Source organism: Malania oleifera, chromosome 4, assembly GCF_029873635.1.
Source record: "Malania oleifera isolate guangnan ecotype guangnan chromosome 4, ASM2987363v1, whole genome shotgun sequence".
NCBI lineage: Eukaryota > Viridiplantae > Streptophyta > Magnoliopsida > Santalales > Ximeniaceae > Malania > Malania oleifera.
Window position 1 is genome coordinate 34,146,876 of NC_080420.1, and position 23,616 is coordinate 34,170,491.

At 36.5% G+C, this 23,616-nt stretch overlaps 2 protein-coding genes across 4 annotated transcripts; one reads left to right on the top strand and one right to left on the bottom strand.

Annotated features, from left to right (window-relative positions):
• The first annotated feature begins 10,063 nt into the window (after window positions 1-10,063).
• On the top strand, window positions 10,064-19,873 carry LOC131153248 (putative pentatricopeptide repeat-containing protein At1g13630). Of its 3 annotated transcripts, XM_058105423.1 has the most exons (8): window positions 10,064-10,139; window positions 10,695-10,751; window positions 11,175-13,311; window positions 13,863-13,943; window positions 16,158-16,202; window positions 17,879-18,043; window positions 19,080-19,283; window positions 19,396-19,873. In XM_058105423.1, exons 2-3 carry the CDS (start codon window positions 10,700-10,702, stop codon window positions 13,226-13,228), a joined length of 2,106 nt encoding a protein of 701 aa, XP_057961406.1. In that variant the 5' UTR covers window positions 10,064-10,139; window positions 10,695-10,699; the 3' UTR covers window positions 13,229-13,311; window positions 13,863-13,943; window positions 16,158-16,202; window positions 17,879-18,043; window positions 19,080-19,283; window positions 19,396-19,873. The 3 variants fall into 3 exon arrangements, with proteins under 3 accessions (XP_057961406.1, XP_057961403.1, XP_057961404.1); XM_058105420.1 differs by having other exon boundaries at window positions 10,083-10,751; XM_058105421.1 differs by having other exon boundaries at window positions 10,122-10,751; window positions 19,080-19,873.
• Window positions 19,862-21,689, bottom strand: LOC131153249 (UDP-glycosyltransferase 89A2-like). Its single transcript, XM_058105424.1, has one exon. It carries the CDS (start codon window positions 21,592-21,594, stop codon window positions 20,140-20,142), a length of 1,455 nt encoding a protein of 484 aa, XP_057961407.1. The 5' UTR covers window positions 21,595-21,689; the 3' UTR covers window positions 19,862-20,139.
• Window positions 21,690-23,616: the final 1,927 nt, after the last annotated feature.

Consider the following 23,616-nt stretch of genomic DNA (forward strand, 5'->3'; position numbering starts at 1 on the left):
ATCACAACAACAATACTTTCAGCTTTGCAAGAGATTGAGTAAAAGAGATTTTGAGAGCAAGAGAGCTTTGAGAGAATTTCAATGCTTGGGATAAGTTTTTGATTCAAAAGAACCATGTATTAATAGGCTTCTAAGTAGGTTTCCTTAAAAAATTTCCTAAGATATTAGAAAATTTGGGTTTCAAATGGCTACAATTTAAAAATAAGAGTTTTAAAATTTTTGCCCATTGAACAGTGTTCAGACATCTAAAGAGTCAAGGTTAGACGTCTGAAGTTCCTGAAACCTTTGATAAATAAAACTGGATACAGAGTTAGATGTCTAAAGTCAGGGTTCAGACGTCTGAGGTCGCAGGTTCAGATGTCTGAAGTCTCAAGTTCAGACGTCTGAACTTACTACTGAAATTCTCTGCCTATTCTGTTAATTCTTCAGACATCTGCACTTAATCTTCAGATGTTTTAAGTAATTCTTCAGATGTCTGAACTTACAGTTCATTTATCTGAAGTCTCTACTTCAGTCATCTGAACTTAAAAGTTTAGTCATCTGAACTATTAAAAATCTGTTTTATAAAATGTCTTTCTTTAAAATTATATTTCTCTCCCATGATCTTTATAAAAACTCAATTTAATATATTTAAATAGGTTTTTAAATCTTTATAATCTCTTTCAAAAGCTTCAAAATATATTTCAAATGATATTTTGCCTTTTGAAATACTTACAAATATGTTTCCTAAGCCTTCATGCTTAGGTTCTCTTTACTCTTGAGATTCTTTGAACAATTTGTTTGAGTTGGGCTATATTTGAACTTTGCTTTAAACCACACTTGATCCATATTTCCTGAAACACCTTGCTTTGAACCACACTTGATCCGTATTTCCTGAAACACCAAAACTCAACCTTTTTCAAGTTAAATCATCCTTTGTTTGTTATCACCAAAACCAATTGAAAGACCTTGTTAGGCCAACAATGTCACGACCTGCTTATTTTTCTCATTTTTTTAAAAAATAAAAATAAAATCAATATCATATATCTTAAAACCCAGCTCAACCAATCATAATCCACCTGGACCCGTGGGTACCAGGGATACATCAGAACACAACTGGACGCCTAAGTAGCAGGAAATATATATATTCACAATATTGTAAATGCAAAACATCCATCATTTTACGACAAATACAAGAGCCACTACAACCACCGTATTTCCGTATATACATCTCAAAAATAAGACCTAAGGACATTTCCCCAAAAATCTAACCGTCCCTACAAAACTTACCCTTCAAAAGGGCAGATAAACAACACTAGTTCAGTGGGGCTTTTTCCACTCTCTTATCTGGGGTTCCTGAAAAGTTAATAAGATTTAGGGATGAGACTCCTCTCAGTAAGGGAAATAAACTAATACTAGTGTGTGACAACATGAGTATTCTGTGTTCAACATATATCATACATAACATGTTCAGTACTGTTTATCAAATCTGGGAAAACATACATATACCATCAAAACATGGCAGAACATACTGCATTTTTCATAATCATATTTCATCTCATAATAATAATAACATAAAACATTCCTGATAGGTTAGCTGGCTGTTGTCATGTATTACCCCCACATGACTGGGTTGTGTGGCTGAAGGCGGGACCTAACAATGGTTGGCCGACCACTGCCAAGTCAAACAGTATTCTGTAGGTCCGATGGGTCTTCCAGACCTAGTCCGTACACTAGGGGTGATCAGCACACTTCTTATAAACCACATCGATCATTCAATCTCACACCACTCCGTACAACGGCGTTAACACAAATATCATGATCACGAAGACCATGGACACATAACAACGGTACCGTGCAAGTGTTAGCGTAGACCAAGCCAACCAGGTTCTGATATCATATACATATACTAAAATCGTGATACATGGATATATCATATCAATAATTATCAAATCAATCATATCATTTTTCACATACATATTTCATGAAAATCATCAGCCCATATGCCGGAATTACACATTTTATCATAACTCGGCCCGTACACCGGCAAATCATAGCACAGCCCGTACGCTGGCAAATCACATCCACATAGCATGGCCCGTACGCCAGAAAATCACAGTCACATAGCACGACCCGTATGCCAACAAATCATATAAAAATCTCAGCCCGTACGCTGGTTTTCCATCATTAAAATTCATATCATCCACATTCCCAAAAAACAATATTTCACAACATTTTTACTCATGCCACACAAACAGAATTTCACATATTCAATCATACGATCATTTTCACAGTATTTTGCAAATATAACATATATATATATAAATATATTTATTTTCCATAAATCAGATGCTAAATATATATATATATATATATATATATACAAGTATTTTTTCAAAACAAAACTAGTTTAGTTTATCCCCTTACCTGACTACTGAGAAAGCCCCCAAAACAATCTAGTCTAACCCCCGTAAGATTTTCCTAACCAATACCCTGAAATCGAAAATTTTCAGTATTAAACTTTAGTATTTTTGTACGTACACATTTTCTATAACAGCCATAAAATCAAATTTGGCTTAAAAAGTCTTACCTCAACTTAGGGATGATTCCCAACGTTCCCAATCAACACCCTTGGAAACGAAAACTCCCAGTATTAAACTTTAATATTTCAATGCGTATAACACTTTTCTCAACTGTCACAACTTCAAATTTGGTTTAAAAAGCCTTACCTCAACTTAGGGATGATTTCCAAATTACTTTCTCCAACGATTTGCTCTGGCAGATTTGCAAAGAACTTCGCCAGGAGCGTCGTGGTGGCTTCGTTTTGTCGATCCAGCATAAAACTGGCCCGAAATTGAAGAGAGAGAAAGAGAGAGTTGTAGGAGAGAGAGAGAGAGAGAGAGAGAGAGAGCATTGGCGCAGGAAATCCAATTCCAATTGGATTGTCCAAAATTAAAGCAAACTTCTTGAAAAAGCTTGTACAATTATATATATATTAATATCATAATAACTACTAATTAAGGTAAAGCTTCTTGAAGAAGCTTGTACAACTTTATATATATATATATATACCTTTAACTTATATATATTAAATATATATCATAATAACTTTTATATATATATAGATGTTTCAATATATATATATATTTTCCTTATCATACTATTCATTTTACTTGTTAATTTAATTAATTTATTTTATTATTATTATTATTATTTTTAAATTTTATTTTTCCCGATTACTACAAACAATCTCCCCTTTTTGATGATGACAAACAAGGAGTAAAGATAAAAGATTTATGTAAAATGAATTACTCCCCCTTACTATGAACATTAACAAGCAAGTAAAAAAAAATACTCCCCCTTGCTAAAAGCCATATAAAATTTTAAGTTCATATATCAATGTAGTTCATATATAACCAAGAACCACGTTCTCATGTAAATTCACATATATTCATAATCAAGTTCACACATGGATCATCAAAATATGTTGTAGTTTATCCATCAAGATCAAAGTTTATTCATCAAGATCAAATTCACATATATGTTTGTAGTTCATTTAGCAATATCAAGTTCACATATAGCATTTTTCATTTAGCCTGAAAGTATCTTTTTTTAAGTTCACTTGTACTTTTACTTAAGTTCACATGTACTTTTTCATAATCCATTTATTTTCAATTTTTATCTTTACTAAGCACTACTCTTTCTCCCCCTTTGTCGTTATTCAAAAAGAATAAGTCAATTATAAAGAACAATCAAAAGTCATTCTCTAAAGAGATAATATATATATATATATATATATATATATATATATATGTTCCATATAACAAAAAGTTACATTGTAGCAAAAGTACAGATAATTTAAGATACATAAGTTGTGATTCTTTTAAACAAAAGTTACATAGGAACCTAAACTAGAGAACATCTAGCTTTCCTAGTCCTCTTCTTCAGAGCCATCTCCTTTCTCTTCTTCTTCTCCTTCTTCTCGAGTCCCTTCTTCTTTAGTATTTCCTTCATCACCTTCATCTTCAAAATTTCCTTCTTTTTCTGTAGAAGCATCATCATCATCATCGCTAGCATCATTAGCTCCACTCTGAGGTGCAGAGCTAATGTCCATGGGATCACTGCTTTTAGAGGATTTGGCTTGGTATTTTTCCATATGAGTGACCCATTTGTCAAGTGATGTGACCTTTTCTTTGATATTCTGAAGACCAGTGCGTACTTCAGAAGAGAAACTAGAGAAATCTTGTTGAAATGATAAGAACCAAGAAGGTGCTTCTGGAGATGAGCCAAGTTCTTGTGTGGAAGAGGATTGAGTAGCTGTTGATACTGGAGCAGAGGTTGAGGCTGAAGCTGAAGCTACTGCAGATGCAGGTGGTGCATGTGTAGTCTTTGCAGCTTTCAAATACCATTCGGAACTTCCCTTATCATATCCCATTTGTTTGAGAGAAGTTTCATTAAAAAGATCATATCGAGTCCTTTTTATTAAAAACTCAGAAACATTGGTAATGTTAAGTTGAGTAAAGAGGAGAGTAAGAATTCCTCTATAAGGAAGAATAACTCGATTTGATTCCAATTTGGTCCACATCCAACGAACAATCAAACTAACCAAATCTAATTTCTTGCCTTTAAGTAGACACCAAAGAACAAAGCATTCGATATAAGAAAGATGATCAAAAGAGCTTTGTTTTGGTAAGATATTATTTGAAATTAACTTATGAAGAATTTGGCCTTTTAAATTCAATTGCTTGTACAGTGGAGGATGTGCAAAATAAACAGGCTCATGTTCCATAATCATAGGAAGAAATTCTGTAGGAGTGAATCCTTGTTCTAGGATCCAAGACTGAGCAAACATAGGACTATTAAAATCTCCTGGAGTAATTTTGAAAATGGGAGATAATATTTTAGAATTCAACAGTATTTTCTTTCCTTTAACTTCTGAAGAGAAAATCCCATCTTCATATTGCATATTTGCATAGAAGATTTTAACTAAATGAGGAAAACAACCCTTGGGTTGTTGAGTGATAAAGTCATACCATCTAATATCACGAAACAAGGTAAGGATATCCGAAATTCAGTGACAAAGAATGATACATCCAAGACTTTACCTAAGATTGGTTCTACAGAACTCAAGAAATTTTGATAACAAGGTCGAGCTCGAGGAGCAACTAACCATTTGTCGATATTTTGAGTTTCCCTCCCTGAGGAAGAACCTTTGTTCGCAGTCTGTTTGATTCAAGGCATGGAGATACAAACTTTTAGAAACCCTAGATGTCGTGTGATGAATCTGAGTAGGGTAGAGGTTTCGGAGTGAAAGGAAAGTGAGGGAAGATAAAGTGTTTGAAGTTCAGAGGTCTGAAGTTAGGGTTTAGTGCGCTGGAAATATATAGATCCTGCGACTTCAGATGTCTGAAGTTTTAGAAACCTGGAAATTTAAAAGTTAGTATGAGTTTAGACGTCTGAAGTCCTAGGTTCAGTCATCTGAACTTTTTTACTACAGTGTTCAGACATTTGGGGTGTGAACATCAGACGTATGAAGTGCATATAAATTTTGGAATTTTACTTCTAATATACTTCTCTGCTGTGGATTAACCCAAGTTCCCTCCTAATATGTATAAATTTTTCTTTACTTAGAGGTTTTGTAAAAATATCAGCCCATTGATCACTTGTATTTATAAATTCAAGAATGATATCTTCTTTTCTCTCAAAAAATGATGTCTTATGTCTATATGCTTAGTTCTTGAATGTGAAATTGTATTTTTAGATATATTTATGACACTTGTATTATCACACTTTATCGGAATTTTTTTATATTCTAAATTAAAATCCTTTAATTGTTGTTTCATATATAGAATTTGTGCACAACAACTTCCTGATGCTACATATTCAGCTTCAGCGGTTGATAAAGCTATAGAATTTTGTTTCTTTGAAAACCATGACACCAATGATTGTCCTAGAAAGTGACATGTGTCACTTGTACTCTTTCTATCAATCTTACATCCTGCATAATCAGCATCAGAATAACTTATCATATTAAAATCCGTGTCCTTTGGATACCATAACCCTAAATCAAGTGATCCTACCAAGTGCCTAAGAATTCTCTTGACGGCTGTTAAGTGTGATTCCTTAGGGACTGATTGAAATCTAGCACACATACACACACTAAACATAATATCCGGTCTACTAGCAGTTAAATATAATAAGCTACCAATAATTCGTCTATAGTGTGTGATGTCTACTTGCTTTCCTCTTTCCTCTCTATCAAGACTTGAAGTTGTACTCATAGAAGTTCCTATAGGTTTACTCTATTCCATGTCAAATTTTTTGAGCATATCCTTGATGTACTTAGTTTGATTTATGAAAGTTCCATTTTTAGCTTGCTTTATTTGTAGTCCTAGAAAATAATTTAACTCACCCATCATACTCATCTCAAATTCTTTTTGCATACATGTGGCAAAATCTTTACATAGATCTTCATTTGTTGCTCCAAATATAATATCATCCACATATATTTGAACTATTAGCATATCTTTGTTTTTGGATTTAATAAATAAGGTACTATCAACTTTTCCTCTTGTAAATTCATTTTTAAGTAAAAATTTACTTAACCTCTCATACCAAGCTCTTGGAGCTTGTTTCAAACCATAAAGAGTCTTTGTCAATTTGAATACATGGTTTGGATTTTTAGAATTTTCAAAACCTAGAGGTTGTTTGACATACACTTCTTCATTTATATATCCATTTAAAAATGCACTCTTTACATCCATTTGATATAACTTAAAATCCTTATGGGCTGTATAAGCTAAAAGCATCCTAATAGCTTCCATCCTTGCCACAGGTGCAAAAGTTTCATCATAATCATTCCCTCTTCTTGATTATACCCTTGTGCCACTAGCCTAGTTTTATTTCTTATAACAACTACATTTTCATCCTTTTTATTTCTAAACACCCATTTAGTTCCTATAATTGATTTATCTTTGGGTTTTGGTATAAGTTCTCATACTTGACTTCTTTCAAATTGATTTAATTCCTCTTGCATTGCTATAATCCAAGAATCATCATTTAAAGCATCTTCAATATTTTTAGGTTCATCTTGGGACAAAAATGCATAATGATTACAAATATTTTTTAGTGAGGCTTTAGTTGTTATCCCTTTTTATGTTTCACCAAGTATTTGTTCTTTTGGGTGGTTTTTGTAATATTTCTATTCTTTAGGAAGATTCAAATTTTCTGTAAAGTTTTCATTTGAAGCATCATTATCCTTTTCCTCTTTTATTTCAATGTCTTTTTCTTTTTGAGACATAACTTCTTTTTCCTCATTCATATCTTTAATGTCATAATTATTTGATTCATCAAAAGTTATATGAATTGATTCCATGATTGTAGAAGTTCTTTTATTATAAATTCCATAAGCTTTACTATTTGTAGAATACCCTAAGAAGATATCTTCATCTGACTTTGCATCAAATTTTCCTAAATCATCTTTAGTACTTAATATAAAGCATTTACATCTGAATACATGAAAGTAGGAAATATAAGGTTTTCTATCTTTCCAAAGTTCATATGGTGTTTTATCTATTTTTGACCTTATTGATACCTTATTTACAATATAACATGCAGTATTTACAGCTTCTGCCCAAAAATATTTAGGTATAATATATTCATTTAGCATTGTTCTTTGCATTTCTTGTAAAGTTCTATTTTTCCTTTCAACAACTCCATTTTGTTGTGGAATTCTAGGCGCTGAAAAATTATGAGTTATTCCTTGTTCATTACAAAATTTATCAACTTCCTTATTTTTAGACTCTCTTTCTTGGTCACTTTTAAAGCTTGTTACATTGTAACCTTTCTCATTTTGTAATTTCTTACATAAATTTATTAAATGGTTACAAGCTTCATCTTTGTTTGCTAAAAAGATTACCCAAGTGAATCCTGAATAGTCATCTACTATAACAAAAGCATATTGTTTTCTACTTAAGTTTAAGGTTCTAGTTGGACCAAATAAGTCTAGATGCAAGAGTTTTAGAGGTCTTTTAGTGGATATGTATTTTTTCTTCTTAAAGCTAGTTTTTACTTATTTTCCCTTTTGACATGCATCACACAACTTGTCTTTTATGAATTTAGTATTTGGTAGTCCTTTTACAAGATTTTTCTTAGATAATTTGGATAGTAGATTCATGCTAGCATGACCTAGTTTCTTATGCCATAACCAACTTACTTCATTTGTAGCTGTTAAACAAGTTATGTTTTGATTTGCTATTTTTTCAAGATTTATACAATATACATTATTTATTCTATAAGCCATAAACAAGATTTCTTTATTTTTGGGATTTTGGATAACACATTTTTCCTTCATGAAGATTACTTCAAACCCTTTTTCGCTTAATTGACTAATACTTAAAGGTTATGTTTTAGTCATTCCACTAATAACACATTATCTATAGTGAGTGAAGATTCTTTACCAATTTTTCCGATACCAACAATTTTACCTTTGGCATTGTCGCCGAAGGTGACGTATCCCCCATCCTTTTGTTTTAGAGTAGTGAACTTGGTCTTGTCACCGGTCATATGCCTTGAGTACCTGCTGTCCAAGTACCACTTGTCCGTTGTCATTGTTGTCCTAAGGCAAACCTACAATGAGGGACACTATATGTTAGTTTTTGGTACCCAAATTCTTGACTTTCTTTATTTTGTTATTACTTTCACTATTTGCTTTCCATTCTCCTTAAACTTTAACATATTTTCTTTGTAATGGACAATTGAACATCACATGACCTTTAGTTTTGCATATATAGCAAATGGTGTGTTCATGTTTGTTATTACCAAAACCAATTGAAAGACCTTGTTAGGCCAACATTTCTTGGATTGCTCCTAACCATTTCGAACCATTCTAGATCGATCAAATGGTAAAAAATGGCTAAAAAGAGTCAAAATGCTCTAAATCGGTAGGAAAATAAAGAATGAGTTTTTTTTTTTTTACAAGAAGCTCGAAAATTTATTAGACAGTCCCTTATCATTTTAGACTATTCCAGATCACCTAGGATGCTAAAAAATAACAAAAAAAAAAAAAAAAAACCCACAATGCCTTAAATTAAAAGGTAGAGAGAGAAGTAGATTTTGTCCACCAAAAGGTAGAGAGATAGAACAAGGTTATGTCCAATTTTGACTTTCAAAATGATGTTTTGAGTCAAGGTTTTGATAGTTCAAACAAAATGACCATCAAGAGTACTTTTTTAGAAAAAGTAATTTTTATTTTATTTTATAAGTGATCCAAAATACCTAAACCATAGGATCTAAAACTATAAGAAAGAAAGAAAAAGTATAATTCAACATTGCGTTTATAAAATATGCCACCAAAGGATTTGGGTAAAAAGGACTCTCTCATTGTTTCACTCGATTCCTATCAAAAGGAACTTGATCGTTTGATTACAAAATCTTAAAGATATATATATGAATTTGTATAGCCTTGTTAATAGACCGAAACCTAAACCAATGCCAGGAGACATTTATTGTAGTGCAACTTGAAATTCTAAGGTTAATCCTCTCACTCTCTAACTAGACTCCTGTTAGTATGAACTTAGATTTTATACACAAAATCCTAAAGAAATATATACAAATAAAAAATTTGTAAAACATCTAAAAAAAAAAAAAAAAATTTCTCAACCTTGACACTCAAAAGTATCCCAAATGCAAGATGGGAGCTTTTTTCTACGACGCAACATGAAATCGATAGAGTTAAGCAACTTTATTGTGGATGAGTAGTGTACATTGCATCCATGATTAAATTTCAATAAAATTGAATGCCAAGTATATAAGATGTTCCAACATTTCCTATGTAAAGAAAGTTCATCTTCCTAAGTTCACCAAATTTGACCTCCATTCCATTTCTCTTTCCAATGATTAAAACAAGTTTCAAAGGGTTTAACACATGATAATAGGCTGCCTCTACATATTTTTGGGATTCAAAAATGGATAATTTATTAGACAGGAGAAAATTTTAAGCTGCAGGTATTTTAGAGGGAAAATCATGTTCTTGCTACAATTAAACGACGTCGTATACTCCCTCTTCCTTCGCCTTCACCAAGTTTTGATTGAGAGGTAAAACCATACCACGCGCTGCCTGCTTGCCGCCGACTCTCTCTCTCCCCCTCTCAAAATTGCCGGTAAGTAACGGCTCTCTTAAACCCTGCCTCTCCCCCCTGTCTCTGTCTCTCTCTCTAACATATGCTAATTTAGTTCAGTGCCCGTTGCATTCCTTATATATCTCTCTCTTGAATTGCTGTTACCATAACGGCATTCTGGAAAACCCTGAAGCCATTCCATGCTCAGTTACTTTCATCAATGGAGAATCCTACGTTCTACTCGAAATTCTTTAGTCCTAAGTCCAGTCGCGTCTCTCTTGTTCAATAAACCCTCAGTTTCCGCTGCAGCAGCCTACGACGATTACACCGCCGACGATACTTACGCTTTTAACCCTAGAGACGTGGTTCGTGAAATTCTCCTAGGTTTGAAAGCCTTCGGCACTAGAAAATTTCTTCAAGATCCTTCCTTTCGAACTCTTTTTTTGATATTAAGTGCCCCTCAAGCTGATCGAATCATTGACAGCTTGAGGCTTGAGAACCAAGAGTCTGCCGTGGTGTTTTTTGATTTGTTGAGAAATGAGTATGGATTTCGGCATTCTAGGGTTTCATGGCTCGTCATTTCGCACATTTTGGCAGGAAACATGCGGCGAAACGAGTTGTGCCTGATGTTGAAGCAGATGGTGGAAGAAGAAGGTGCGTGCGAAGTTTCTTCTCGCGGGATCATTGCTTTTGGTTGCTGAGAAAATAATGAAAGGGCAAAAAAAAAAAAAAAATTGAACGGCAAAATGATAATTGATGTTAAGTCGGTCAATTTGTTGTAATGAGCACAACTAAACCTATGTTTGGAGAGGTCTTAGATATAGAATTATAGTGGAAAGTAAAAAATTCTGCCATATTTTTATAGCAACCAAATATAGCAAGTTATTGGCAACTGTAGTTACAGCCTTACTACAAGTAATTCTTTAACTGTTTTTAGCTCAAACAAGTAAGTAAATTCAATTGATTGTGAATAATTCATGGTTCCGGATCGCTATTCAATATTATCAGTTACATACTGAAAAGCTTGTGGGTATTATCTTTCTCATTTTGTTTGTATATATCTTGTGATGCCAATAGGCTCTGGATCTGCACCAGCTCTATGTGAACTTCTGCGTGATAGCTTCAAACATTGGGATTCAAGCGGTGTTGTGTGGGATATGTTGGTTTTTGCTTATTCAAGATCCGATATGATTTGTGATGCCCTTTTTGTTCTTGCCAAAATGAAAGACCTTAATTTCCAACCTTCCATGCCGACTTACAACAGTTTGTTGCACAATTTGAGACACACTGATATTATGTGGGACATATATGATGAAATCAAATCCAGTGGTATTTCTCATAGTGAATACACTAATTCCATCCTTATAGATGGCCTTTGCAGGCAATCCAAGCTACAAGAAGCTGTTTTGTTCCTTCTGGAAACCTTTGGCAAGGAGTTTGAGCCTTCTGTTGTGTCATTCAATACACTCATGTCAGAATTCTGTAAAATTGGCTTCTTAGATGTTGCAAAGTCATTTTTATGTATGATGCTTAAGTTTGGCATTTTTCCTGATGCCTTCAGTTACAATATTCTCATTCATGGGTTGTGTATAGCTGGTTGTGTGGAAGAAGCATTGGAGTTTTCAAATGACATGCAGCGGCATGGTGTGGAGCCGGATGTAGTAACCTATAACATTCTTGCCAAAGGTTTTCGCCTACTGGGTTTGATGAGTGGAGCTTGGAAGTTCATTCAGGACCTTTTGCATAAAGGATTGAATCCAGATATTTTTACATATACAATATTAATCTGTGGACATTGCCAAGCAGGCAACATTGATGAAGGCTTTAAGTTGTGGAAAGAGATGTTTTCACGGGGTTTTCAGTTGAATGTCATTTTGTACAGTGTATTTCTTAGCAGTTTGTGTAAGAGTGGGCATGTTAATGAAGCAATTAGATTGTTTTATGAAATGGAAGCATCTGGCTTGAAACCAGACCTCATAACATATTCTATTCTCATTCATGGTCTCTGCAAGCAAGGAGAATTACAAAGGGCTATTCAATTATATAATGAGATGTGCTCAAAGCAAATCTTCCCTAATTCTTTCGCACATGGTTCTATCTTGTTGGGCCTATGTGAGAAAGGGATGATATTTAAAGCACAGATGTATTTTGATACCTTAACAGAAGGTGGCTTGTCAGAGGATATTGTCCTCTACAATATTATGATTGATGGATATGCAAAAGTGGGTAATATTGGGAATGCTGTACAATTATACAAAAAGATAACTGAGAGAGGAATTGCTCCAAGTATTGTTACTTTTAATTCTCTTATTTATGGGTTTTGTAAGACTGATAAACTAGCTGAGGCTAGAAGTTTGTTAGATTCCATCAAGTTGTATGGGTTGGTACCAAGTGCAGTAACTTACACAACTCTAATTAATGCATACTGTGAAAAGGGAAATATGCATGCCATGTTTGAACTAATTCAGGACATGGAAGCAAAAGCTGTAGAGCCAACTCACGTTACTTGGACTGTAGTTCTGAAAGGACTCTGCAGACAGAGAAGGCTGCAAGAATCCATTCAATTACTTGAGGATATGTATTCTAAGGGTCTGCATCCAGATCAAATCACGTATAATATCATCATCCAATGTTTCTGCAAAGCTAGAGACATGAAAAAAGCTTTTGAATTACATGATGAGATGTTACTGCATGATCTTCAGCCTAGCCCTGTTACTTATTATCTTCTTATCAATGGGCTTTGTCTGGATGGTGACTTGGGTGGGGCTGATGAACTGATGGTTACTCTTCAGGCTCAAAATATCAGATTGACAAAAGTTGCTTACACGACATTAATAAAAGCACACTGTGCAAAAGGTACTGTAAATAAGGCAGCAGTTCTCTTCCATCAGATGGTGGAGAAGGGGTTTGAAATCTCAATCAGAGACTATAGTGCTGTAATTAATAGATTGTGCAAAAGGTGTTTTATAACTGACGCCAAAATGTTCTTCGGTATGATGTTAGCTGATGGCATTTCTCCTGATCAAGAAATCTGTGGTGTGTTGCTTGATGCATTCCATCGAGCTGGTGATCTCAATTCAATATTTGAATATCTTGCTGAAATGATCAAATGTGGGTTAGAGCCTGATTAAAATCACTGAACTCACAAGGAATTGATTCTTGCGCTTTTCACAAATGGAAAGATTTTGGTTCACACAAAAGTTCAGCACATCAGGTATTATACCATATGTATAATTTTTTTATAATTGCTTCACTCGTGGAATTAAGTTAAATCAGAGATGAAACCTATTTCACACGCTATAAGTAGAAATACGGGCTAAAATGTGCTAATTGTAGAATCCAATTTGGCATAGGGTTCCCAAGCGTACTGGAAAAATTACACTTATTCGTACATGGTGGTAACTGGTAACGTTGTTAGTTACCGGTCAATCTGGTAGACTACAATTGTGTGTGTGTGTGTATATATGTGAATGGCTGGTGCTTGGCAATTAAAGGAATTCCTTAATTATTGTCAGATAAAAAAGGTGCTCTTAACTTGTCAAGTTGTTCTGTCTTGATGTTTTTATATTAATCAAAACAGAACAAAGGAAACATAGAAAACTGAAAGACAAGAAAAACGGAAGAAAAGATAATGCAAAACAAAACCCAAAGAAATGGAGGAAAATTCTATCCAAAAACCCTAAATGTAGTTTTGTGTTATTAATTCTTTTTCCCCTTAGTTCATTTGCTTATAGTCATAATTGTTTATCACTGAATTTTCAACAGATGAATTCCGTGGTCCGCTCCTTCCCTGGACCCTGCATGCAGGAGCTTTATTCACCGGGCTGCCCTGACAACTTGTGTGAAGTAAGATAAATAGTTAATTTTTTTATCAGCTGTTCATGCCAATCGGCATGTTGAATCTGAATAATTACAATGAGTTGAACTGTTTATCTGAGAAAGAAAAGCACATGGCGAATGTATATAGAACTATAGAAGGAATATCTTCTGACTAGTTATAACTTCTGTAGAGACAGATGCTTTAGCGTCTACACGCATGCACAATGACACATGTTGTCTTTTGCTAAGGACACATGTCATTACGCAAAAGATAATTTCAGTAATTTGGAAAGGAACAAGAACAATGTAAAAAAAAAAAAAAAGTGCCCAAAGCTCCCATGTATGCGGGGTCTGGGGAAGGGGTGGATCACAATGGATCTATAGTATGCAGCCTTACCTTGCATTTTTGCAAGAGGCTATTTCCACGCCTCGAACCTGTGACCTCCAGGTCACACGGCGACGACCTTACTGTTGCGCCTAAGTTCTTTGATATTCTTGAAAGGACAAAAAGAGATATTTGTCACTAATATGATATTTGCCAAAATATTTTGGATTTTGTGAGTTTTAGATGAATATGTTAGAAAATCAGGTTATGCTACCCTCAAGAAATATTACGTACATGATACAACTATTTGAAGCTTTAAATTATCATAGATCAAAATTCAGTGCATTCTGTCTGATCAACAACTAGTCAAATTGTTGTAGGTTAAGTTGATGTGACTTTGGCGAACTAGTAACGAAGAATGTAAAGTTGGTTGAAAGATTGGGTCATAATAGCATGACAATCTTGGCTGCAATGGGTGCCTCAAAAATTTTAGAGAAGCTGAATTTTCATGCATAATAGCTGATTGTAGTACTTGAAATGCCATGCTAGCATTACTAGTTATTATTTTGACATGAGAAGGAGACAAGTCAACATTAACCTTACCTGTCTTTGGGGGGAAAAAGAAAAGAGAAAATGAGGCTAGGACTGGGCTTTAAACTTGCATAAACCAAGGTTCAAGCCTCTCCTTGGTTTATTTGCTTGCCTCACCTTGCAGCACCAATAACTAACTCATAAGGAGCTAATTGCTTGCCATCATAATCAACAAATCATTCACAACAACAGTAATGATATTTGTCTTTATACGTGAATGGCATTGTAGTAACTTTTGCAATTTCCCGTTGAGTGGATTTCGCCACTTTTTTTTTCAATCTTTGGACAGAAGATAGAAAATGAAAAACCAGTGACATTTGAGCAGTTATGTTCCATTTTAATTTTTAAAAATAATAGAGCTAGAAAGCCTGGGGGACATGGTTAACAAGATCATTTGAATAAGCCAGGTAACTGGTTTCTGAATCTATGCAAAGATCCAACCAAATTCATGTAGAGCTCAATACTTCATTAATAATTTGTATGGTCACAAGGTATATTTTACCATGCCTTTATTTGTTGGTTTTTACGGTATTGAAGATGAATACTTGGTTTTATTGGTGTTTGTATGCATCCAGTAGAATCATAAAGAGGTTAACAAGGACAAAATAATGGCCATATCATGCAATTTTTAAAACAAAAATGTTTAATAATTAGTTTTGAAGTATATAACCATGGGCACTTGTGAACAAATATCCAACATGGATTGGCACGAGTGTCATTTTGAATAATCAATGATATGGTAACTTTCATCTAGATGTGTCCGAAAAATAATAGGTTCAGTCACTTTACCATTAATTAGGGTTTCCTCTGCTGTTAAATGTTGCTGGTTTTGCTAACAGAAAGAGGCCTTTACTAGTAATCTAGTTTTTCCCCCCTCTTTGTTTTCCACTTTTCCTTTGATTATCATCTTGTTTCTGTGAATTCCTAACAATTTGAAGACAATGACCTAGAGCTTCCTCCCTATAAGGCTTCACCTGCTTTCCATGCAGTTGTTAACTTGATGATTTCTTGGACTGGTGGAATCAGCCACCATATGGTTTTGACATTAGTGGATAGCTTTCTAGCAGTTGAAAAATTGCAGTGTTAATTGTATCAGTAGGATTATAGGGCAGAAGCTGGGGTAGGCATTATGGTGAAGACATTTATAAAAGTGAGTCTGGGTTATGGGGTTCAATTTTTACAATTAAGAGGATAACACACTATGTGCTCCATATAAGATCGCATAAACCCATCCCTGGTTCATTTATTGATCTACTGTAAACTTTGTTTTCTTAAATTAAAAAGAAAAAACACTTGTGTATTCACTCTTCCCTTCTCTTTTGCAGATAACTTTGACTAGGAGTGGGGAAGTTTTGCACATCATTGACCTGGTAGGTCGTTTCATGACTATTGTCAATAGTAATAAAGCTAGACCTAAAGCAGGTTGTTGCATCTATAAATCAGACTGCTACTTTTCACACTTTTCACTGCAGGAGCTTCCTGTGATGCTGTGTTCGCTGTTATGAAGCATTGCCATTTCACTTGAATGGCATGTTAGTTTTCCTGTTTTGGACATGTGTTTGACACAGATGCTTTTGACATGTCCATCTTACAGTTTGACACAGATGAGGCAACTTTAGAAATTGTTCAAATGATCTGGGTGTTCCTTTTTTTTTTTTTTCTTTTTGTAATATTGGAAAATGTTAGTTTAAAAAATAAAAAGAGATGTTAAAACTTGAAATTTAGAGGGAGGAGGACTTCCTACTTGAAGCTTTTCCACTCTGGAAAACCCTAGATGGTCTTGTGCATTAAGCTTGCACTTAATATACCAGTTGTAACTTGTAAGTTGATTTTTTGTTTGCACTCTTGCAGTCTTTAGGCTTTGACATAACCAACTTGTTTTCACATTTAGTAGGTATGTTGTATTTATATATCTCTATATTTTTATATAATTACATCCATGTTTTTTTTTAATTTTTCTGTGTTGCCATGTTTGTGTAGAGTCGTGCGCTATGCTTGTGTCTTTCAGACACAGACAGGTGATCTTCCAGGCCCTTTGGGAACCTGCATTACTACCAACCAAAGCAAAATTTTAGGCAGAGGGATAACATGATAAGTAGCCTATACCATCTTGCTTCAATTGTTTGAAGTGTTATTTAGTTATTATCCGAAAGAGAGAACCTGAATATTATCTAGTTTAGGTGCTGGGGAGGGAAGGAGCAGGCAGCCTTGCCCTTTTTTTTTTGTGGGGTTAAGATGGGAAAGGAGGTGTTAAGGAATCACACATCTGCATGGACAAATAACACTGATGAAATAGCATAAAAAACCACCCTACACTTGAAAAGCCTAGGTGATTTTTAGAGGCAAGGAAGCCCCTTTGAGAACGAAGGTGAAGGATAAAATCCATCAGAGCAACAATGTTCTAGGGCCGATTCCAATGAAATGCAGGCACAACCTTGACTCAGTTTCTATATTCAACATTGAGTGCAGGAAGGAAGCAACTTCCATTTAATGTGTCATGTAAAAAGCCAAGGATTAAATTGTTCTTCAGGCTATCTAGGCCCTAACATACCTCTCATAGTTGAAGGTTAAAAAAATTTGAGGGAGGAGGGCTTCTCCTGGAAGCTTTTTCATTTTGGAAAAACTCTAAAAATGTGCTCTGCACAAAGCTTGCACATCTTCTGGGAAGGCTACCACTTGTTAAGTTAGTTTTGTGCTTGCACTTTTACTATATTTTAAGCTTTGACATTACCAACTTCTTTTCACATTTATTTGATATGTTGTATTCATATATATAAATCTTCATATTTATATAGTTATATAATAATTAATATGTATGTGTGTTTGTGAACGCATGCCATGTTGCTGGCTCTATGATTTTCTAGATTTTGCTGTGTCACTGCTTGGATCTGTCCTATGTCCATGCCCTCATTCATGCTTCCTAGATCTCTTGCAATCCCAGCTTTCTATTGTTTTTATCTCTCAGTGATGGAAGTTATGTGAACCATCAAAGGCACATAAATAGTGCTTGACACAACATTTTCTTGTGTTCCAATTACATATTCAGGCAGGATAATCTTCTTTCATAGGAGTCGGCCTACTGATGGCACATATGCAAGTTGTCAAAGGGAATTGATGAAATGCACCCCAAATCATAAAGAGCTTGTGGTGGCCTGAGTATTGACAGCTTATGGATTCTTCTATACAATAATTTGATCTTGGAGCTCAAAGAGTAAGCATTTTTTCTTCTTTATTATTTGAAGTATTCTGATTTTTATGAGAATTACTGAAAAATTTTGAGGGGAATTTAAACTTGACAGCTGAACAATATTTTGTATCCCCTTAGCGTCTCACTTGACTCTGTTATTTGTAAGATGAGTTCTTGCTCTCAGTCTTTAACCAATACAGGGAATGTTTGGGCACTGTAAGCCAAAGATGTACCACTAAATCCTTGAACCCAGAAATAACATCTTTCAGAAGATCTTGAAGATTAGAACTTTTCTTTCTATTGAGGTTGAATTTGCGCCCTTGCGCCATGTTTGGTAGGGAGAAAGAAAAGATGAAGGAAAAAGGGTTGTGGAAAAAGGGTAGTGAAAAAAATCCTTCTTCCCCTTTGTTTGGTTGGTGAAAAGTTGAGGAAAGAAAATGGGGAGAAAGTTTCAAAATCTCCCCAAAAGTTGTAGAAAAATAGATCTGCCCATGAACTCATTGAGTGATGGTCCTCCATTTTCTCTTGTTCAATCAAACAGGATGGAAATGAAAGCGCACTTTCTTTGCTTCCTTTACTCCCCTATACTTTTCCCTTTCCCTTCTTTTTCCTTCCTCCTTCCTCTCCTTTTTCTTACTCATTGCCAAACATGGCATTAAAGTTTTGATCTGCTTTTTATGCTTCGCCAGTAAATGTTCGATTGATGGTCCTACGCTCATATTCCCCTAGATGGATGCATTGCATGACGTCTCAAGTCATTTGCATGGCAGGATCACAAGGATGGGAGTTTGGATCTGTTGTGTGTTGGGAGCATTGCATACCCTTAATGCCAGAAACTGGATTTTTTTTTTTTTTAATTTATAAGCTTGAGCCAATATAGCAGGCCTCACTTGATACTGACAGTCCATGGTTGAATTATGAAAACTTTTAACACGAGTCAATGAGCCAACACAGAATTTTAGCCATCAAAGTTGTGGTTTTACTGTTGAACCAATAGATAGGTGGCTAGGATCATCAACTGTCCATGGCACCCCTCTTGAATTATTTTTCTGTTGTGCAGGAGAGAAGTGCTTGGTATGTGGTGGGTGCTAGGAGAAGAGTTGGGTCATTGTTAAAAGCTTTTATGATCTGCAACCAGAACAGCTCTGGGGGAGATTTTGTTTAGCATGCAAAATAAAACCAAATGGATGGACTTGAAATGAGGCAAATGTTTCTGGTGCAGGTCATCAGTTGTTTGCAGGTTCTAGTGGAACGGCTAACCTAGGTGCTGATTTCTCTCCTTTTCCTTCTCCCTCCCTTCCCACAAAGGTTCTTTAGGGTGCCATCATTGTTGTTATATTTTGAAAACTAATAAATTAAAAATCAATTATACCCAGGATTCACAGATGCAAGAAATTGAAGCTGTGACTGGAGGGAATGAAGCCGGCACATGCAATCAAGAGCAGTCTTTGCCAAAGCAGAAGATGCAAAAAATTTTGAACTTCTTATAGGCAAGTATTTTGGTCATAGAGGTCTTGCATGCTATTAGGTATGCTCTAGATTAGTGCAAAAACTGAGCAGTAGCTTCTAATCTTGAGCAATTGCTTCAAAATGACAGGAAATGCGTGCTCCGCCCTCTCAGCAATCAACCATGGTTGTCCAGCTGTATGGAATCCCCTGGGGAATGAAAATGATAGGTAGACCAGGAGGGGGTGGAAGACTTACTGCAAGTAATCCTTACGATTCAATACCTTTTTGGCACACCAATTATTGGTTCGATTTGAATAAATCACCTCCTACTGTAATTCAATGATTGAATGAAATGCTATTCAATAAAATTTGTTTTTGTGGGATGCAACATGAGCTCAATATTCAAATCTATCACTTAATTTCTTCACGCTCTCCTTTTAAAATTTCATTCCAAATTACATGTTTGCGTAAATATAAAATGTGCTGGATGTTTCATTTGATGATAATCTTAGGACAGATCGGACATGAAGCTTTCTCCTTTTATGCAAAAATTGTGGCCAGTGTTAAAAGCTTCCTTCTTCAATTGGGTTTTTGTTCTTTTGATCTTGTTTATGTTGTTCGGTCTCAACTAGTAAACTTAATTCTTTTGGAAAATTAATACTCTTCCACACTTAAAATGGGAGCACTTTAGTCCTCTCTCGTCGGTGGACTTCTGTCACCTGATGAAGTTGGGCCAACTCTTTCACCAGGGCATGTAAATCCCTAAAAGAGCTTCCACCTTCCTCCACCGCACCAAATGCCTTCGCCCTCAGCTCCTCTGCTCTCTTCCTCTGTGGCACATCCTCGCTCATTGACTCGGCAATGGTCCGAGCCAACTCGGCCGAGTCAGGCACTGCATCCTCACCCTCGCACACCTGGACGGCCGCCCCCATGTCCTCCACCAACAGCCTTGCATTCACAAACTGGTCCGCCTCCATAGGCCACCCAAGTATCAGTACCCCTGCCCCTATCCCTTCCAACATCGAGTTCCACCCACAGTGACTCAAGAACCCGCTCACGGCTCGGTGACTCAGTATCGACTTTTGCGGGGCCCAACCCCTTATCACCATACCCCTTTCCGCAACTCGTTCTTCGAACCCATCTGGGACGGCCCCAGAGGACCTGCCTGCCTCCGGTTCGGGCATCCCCGACTTGACCACCCAAACAAATCGGGTCCCACTCCGTTCCAGACCCGAAGCTAGGGCCTCCAACTGGGTCCTCTTCAGCAATTTCTGACTCCCAAAGCACACGTACAGAACAGACCCATCCGGCTGCCCATCTAGCCATGGCAGCACATGGGCGCCCAATTCTGAATCGGGGTTAGTCCGGTCTATTGGTTCTGCCCCGCCCATCAAGCTGAGCGGGCCAATTCCGTAGATCCGCCCGTTTTTCAATGTTTTCTTCAAGTGCTCCAAATACTCCCCCTCCAAAGCGTCGAAGGTATTAAAAACGCACCCCCAACTCGAACAATTTGCGATCATGCCATTCTTTATAAGCTCCCAATCGGGATCTGATTCCCTGTAGTTACGGAACACGGAAGGGAGATGCTCCTCCGCGAAGGACGGCGATCTCGGGAGTTCGGAAAACTCGACGGCGGTGGAGGAACGGACGGCGTTGATGTTAAGCCAGAGATAGTTGCTGACGGAGCTTAGGAACGCGCCGGAAGAGTAGAAAGCGATCCGGGGGATGCCGAGGTCGGCGGCGAGGTGCACGGTCCAGCCGAGGAAGAAATCGGAGACGATGGCGAGAGGCGGCGAGGGGTGTGAGTTGACCCAGTCGGAGATGGGGCTGTGGAGGCGGCCCAGGGCGGCCATGATGGGTATGTTGCCGTGGTTGCCGACGTCGCGGACGTTTTCGGTGCCGGCGGGAAGGGAGGGGTGAGGGGGGAAGGGGAGGACTAGAGTTTGGAGGGAGGGGTGGGCGGAGAGGAGGGGGCGGAGGAGAGGTAGGTTCTTGGGAGTGACGACGACGGTGACGGCGAGGCCGCGGAGGAGGAAGTGGCGGGTGAGGTCGAGAAGGGGGAGCATGTGGCCCTGGGCTGGGTAAGGGAAAACCAGGATGTGGGGGTTGTCGCCGGAGTTGGACATGGATACCGGGGAGAGAGAGTTAGGGAGGTGGAGTTGACTGGGAGGTTGGGGTGGACAGGGAAGTGGGTGATTTACATTTGATCAAGATCGTCTTCGTCGCCGTTGGGTGGGGGGTGGGGCCTTTATCTTTATGACATCACTTGCCCAGCGTAAGCTCCACAAGCTCACTATTTTGTCCTTTCTCAAAAGTCACTGCCTGTGTAGACTCATAGGCAAAAACCCAAATAAATTTTTTTTTTTTTAATATCGCTGGGTATCCGTGTCTATTTTACGGTCTGCGACTAATCTACGCCCTGTGAAGCCGACCCCACAACTCCACAGGGGGTAAATTTCAGAAGCCTAAGGGCAAGAATCGAACCCTAGAGGCATTTCTGCTAACTGTCAAGCGATACTCCCGAGGTTCGCCTTGCCACCTGAGCCACACCGTGAGTATATTTTTTTCTTCTTCTTGATTACATGGAGGGGCAACATGTGCATGTGCATGTACATTAAATACTATTGAAAAAGAAAACATATTTTAATATGATTAAAAATATAAAAAAGTTAAATATTAATGAAAGCTTAGAGGGACATTGGCATGGTAGTTTCACTACTTCATTATGTTATATATGTTTGTTTCATAAATTTGTCAATTAAGTTTACTTTTAATTTAAAATTTACCAAAGTCTGATAATGAGTATGAGTTCGGATCTTAGTTAATACTTTAATATATAAGCATGCTTTATAAGTATATTTAATTATTCAAGTTCAACTTAAACTAAACTTGACTTTCAGCATTATTAAGAGTTTAATTAATGAGTATGGTAAAATTTTTGAATCAACTTGTTTTGAGCTTGATTAATATTTTAATGAACAAGTTTAAATAATATTCAACTTATGTTCAAGCTCATCCTGAAGTTGAATTCGGATAAAAATGCAATCAACAAGGTTAAATATGCATGCTGAACCTTAAATCGACTCATTTGCAAACTCTTCGAATTGAGTTTATTGGAATACCAATCAATTATCAAATTCGATTCTCTAGTAGTGTTTTATTAATGAGTAATAAAGAATTGATTAAAGACACCTGATAGTGCGGTGGTATGCTCGGATACCACTTGTCGGTCTGGGCGTATAAAGTCAAAGTGGGGAGGGGGCGAATGGATTCCTTTCGCGTATTTTCACTTTCTCTACAAAATAATAATCTTGGTAAAATGGAAGCAATTAAATCACAATATATAAAATAAAATCATGCACAAGATAAATAATCAAGAGTAGGGTAGAGAAGCTTAACACCGGTGCTTTAACGTGGTTCGACAATAAGCCTATGTCCATGTCTTGAGACCAACTTAAGGATTGTCAAATCCACTAAGGAGCTCCTTCACCGGTGGAGAAGCCTTAGAACTCGGGAACAAATCCCTACCGCTCATCAAGAGCCTTTACCAAACGGTTCACAAAGAACCTTTTACAAGAAGATGGATAAACAAACCAATGCTCTACAAATGAGCTGATATCAATTACAAATCAATTCTCACACTATTCTCTCAAGGAATTAATCACACAAAATTAAGGAGCAAGAGAGAATTAAGCACTTGTGATATATAATTAATATGCAAAGTGCTTAGGGTTGAATTCAAATTATGTTTTTTGTGAGGAATGGTGTGATCCCAAGAGGAGGGGGGTGAATTGGAATTTTAAAAACTTTTGCGGATTAATTAAACCAATTCACCAACCAATATCCCAATAATAATTTAAGCATGTATGTAAATCAATCATGATAATAACTAAACAAACATACATGTGCAGAAATATAAATAAGATAAGGGAGGGGGGGGGGGGGGGGAGAGAGACCAAGATTTTTAACGAGGTTCAGCTATATCTGCCTACGTCCTCGCCTTGGGCAAACCACCTAAGGATTCCACTTCCTTCAAATAAGGCGGAGCTACCTTATACAATCTGCTCCTTCTAGGCTTAGCTGCCTCTGTAGACGATACCCCTCCTTTTTCAATAGGGTAGAGCCCCCCTTTTCAAGCGATACCCCAC

Excerpts from the sequence above, each read along its gene's own strand:
- LOC131153248 (XM_058105420.1), top strand. The coding sequence starts at position 10,298 with ATGCTCAGTTACTTTCATCAATGGAGAATCCTACGTTCTACTCGAAAT. Across the intron at positions 10,752-11,174 it reads GCAGATGGTGGAAGAAGAAG|GCTCTGGATCTGCACCAGCT; the intron begins GTGCGTGCGAAG and ends TGATGCCAATAG.
- LOC131153249 (XM_058105424.1), bottom strand. The coding sequence starts at position 21,594 with ATGTCCAACTCCGGCGACAACCCCCACATCCTGGTTTTCCCTTACCCA.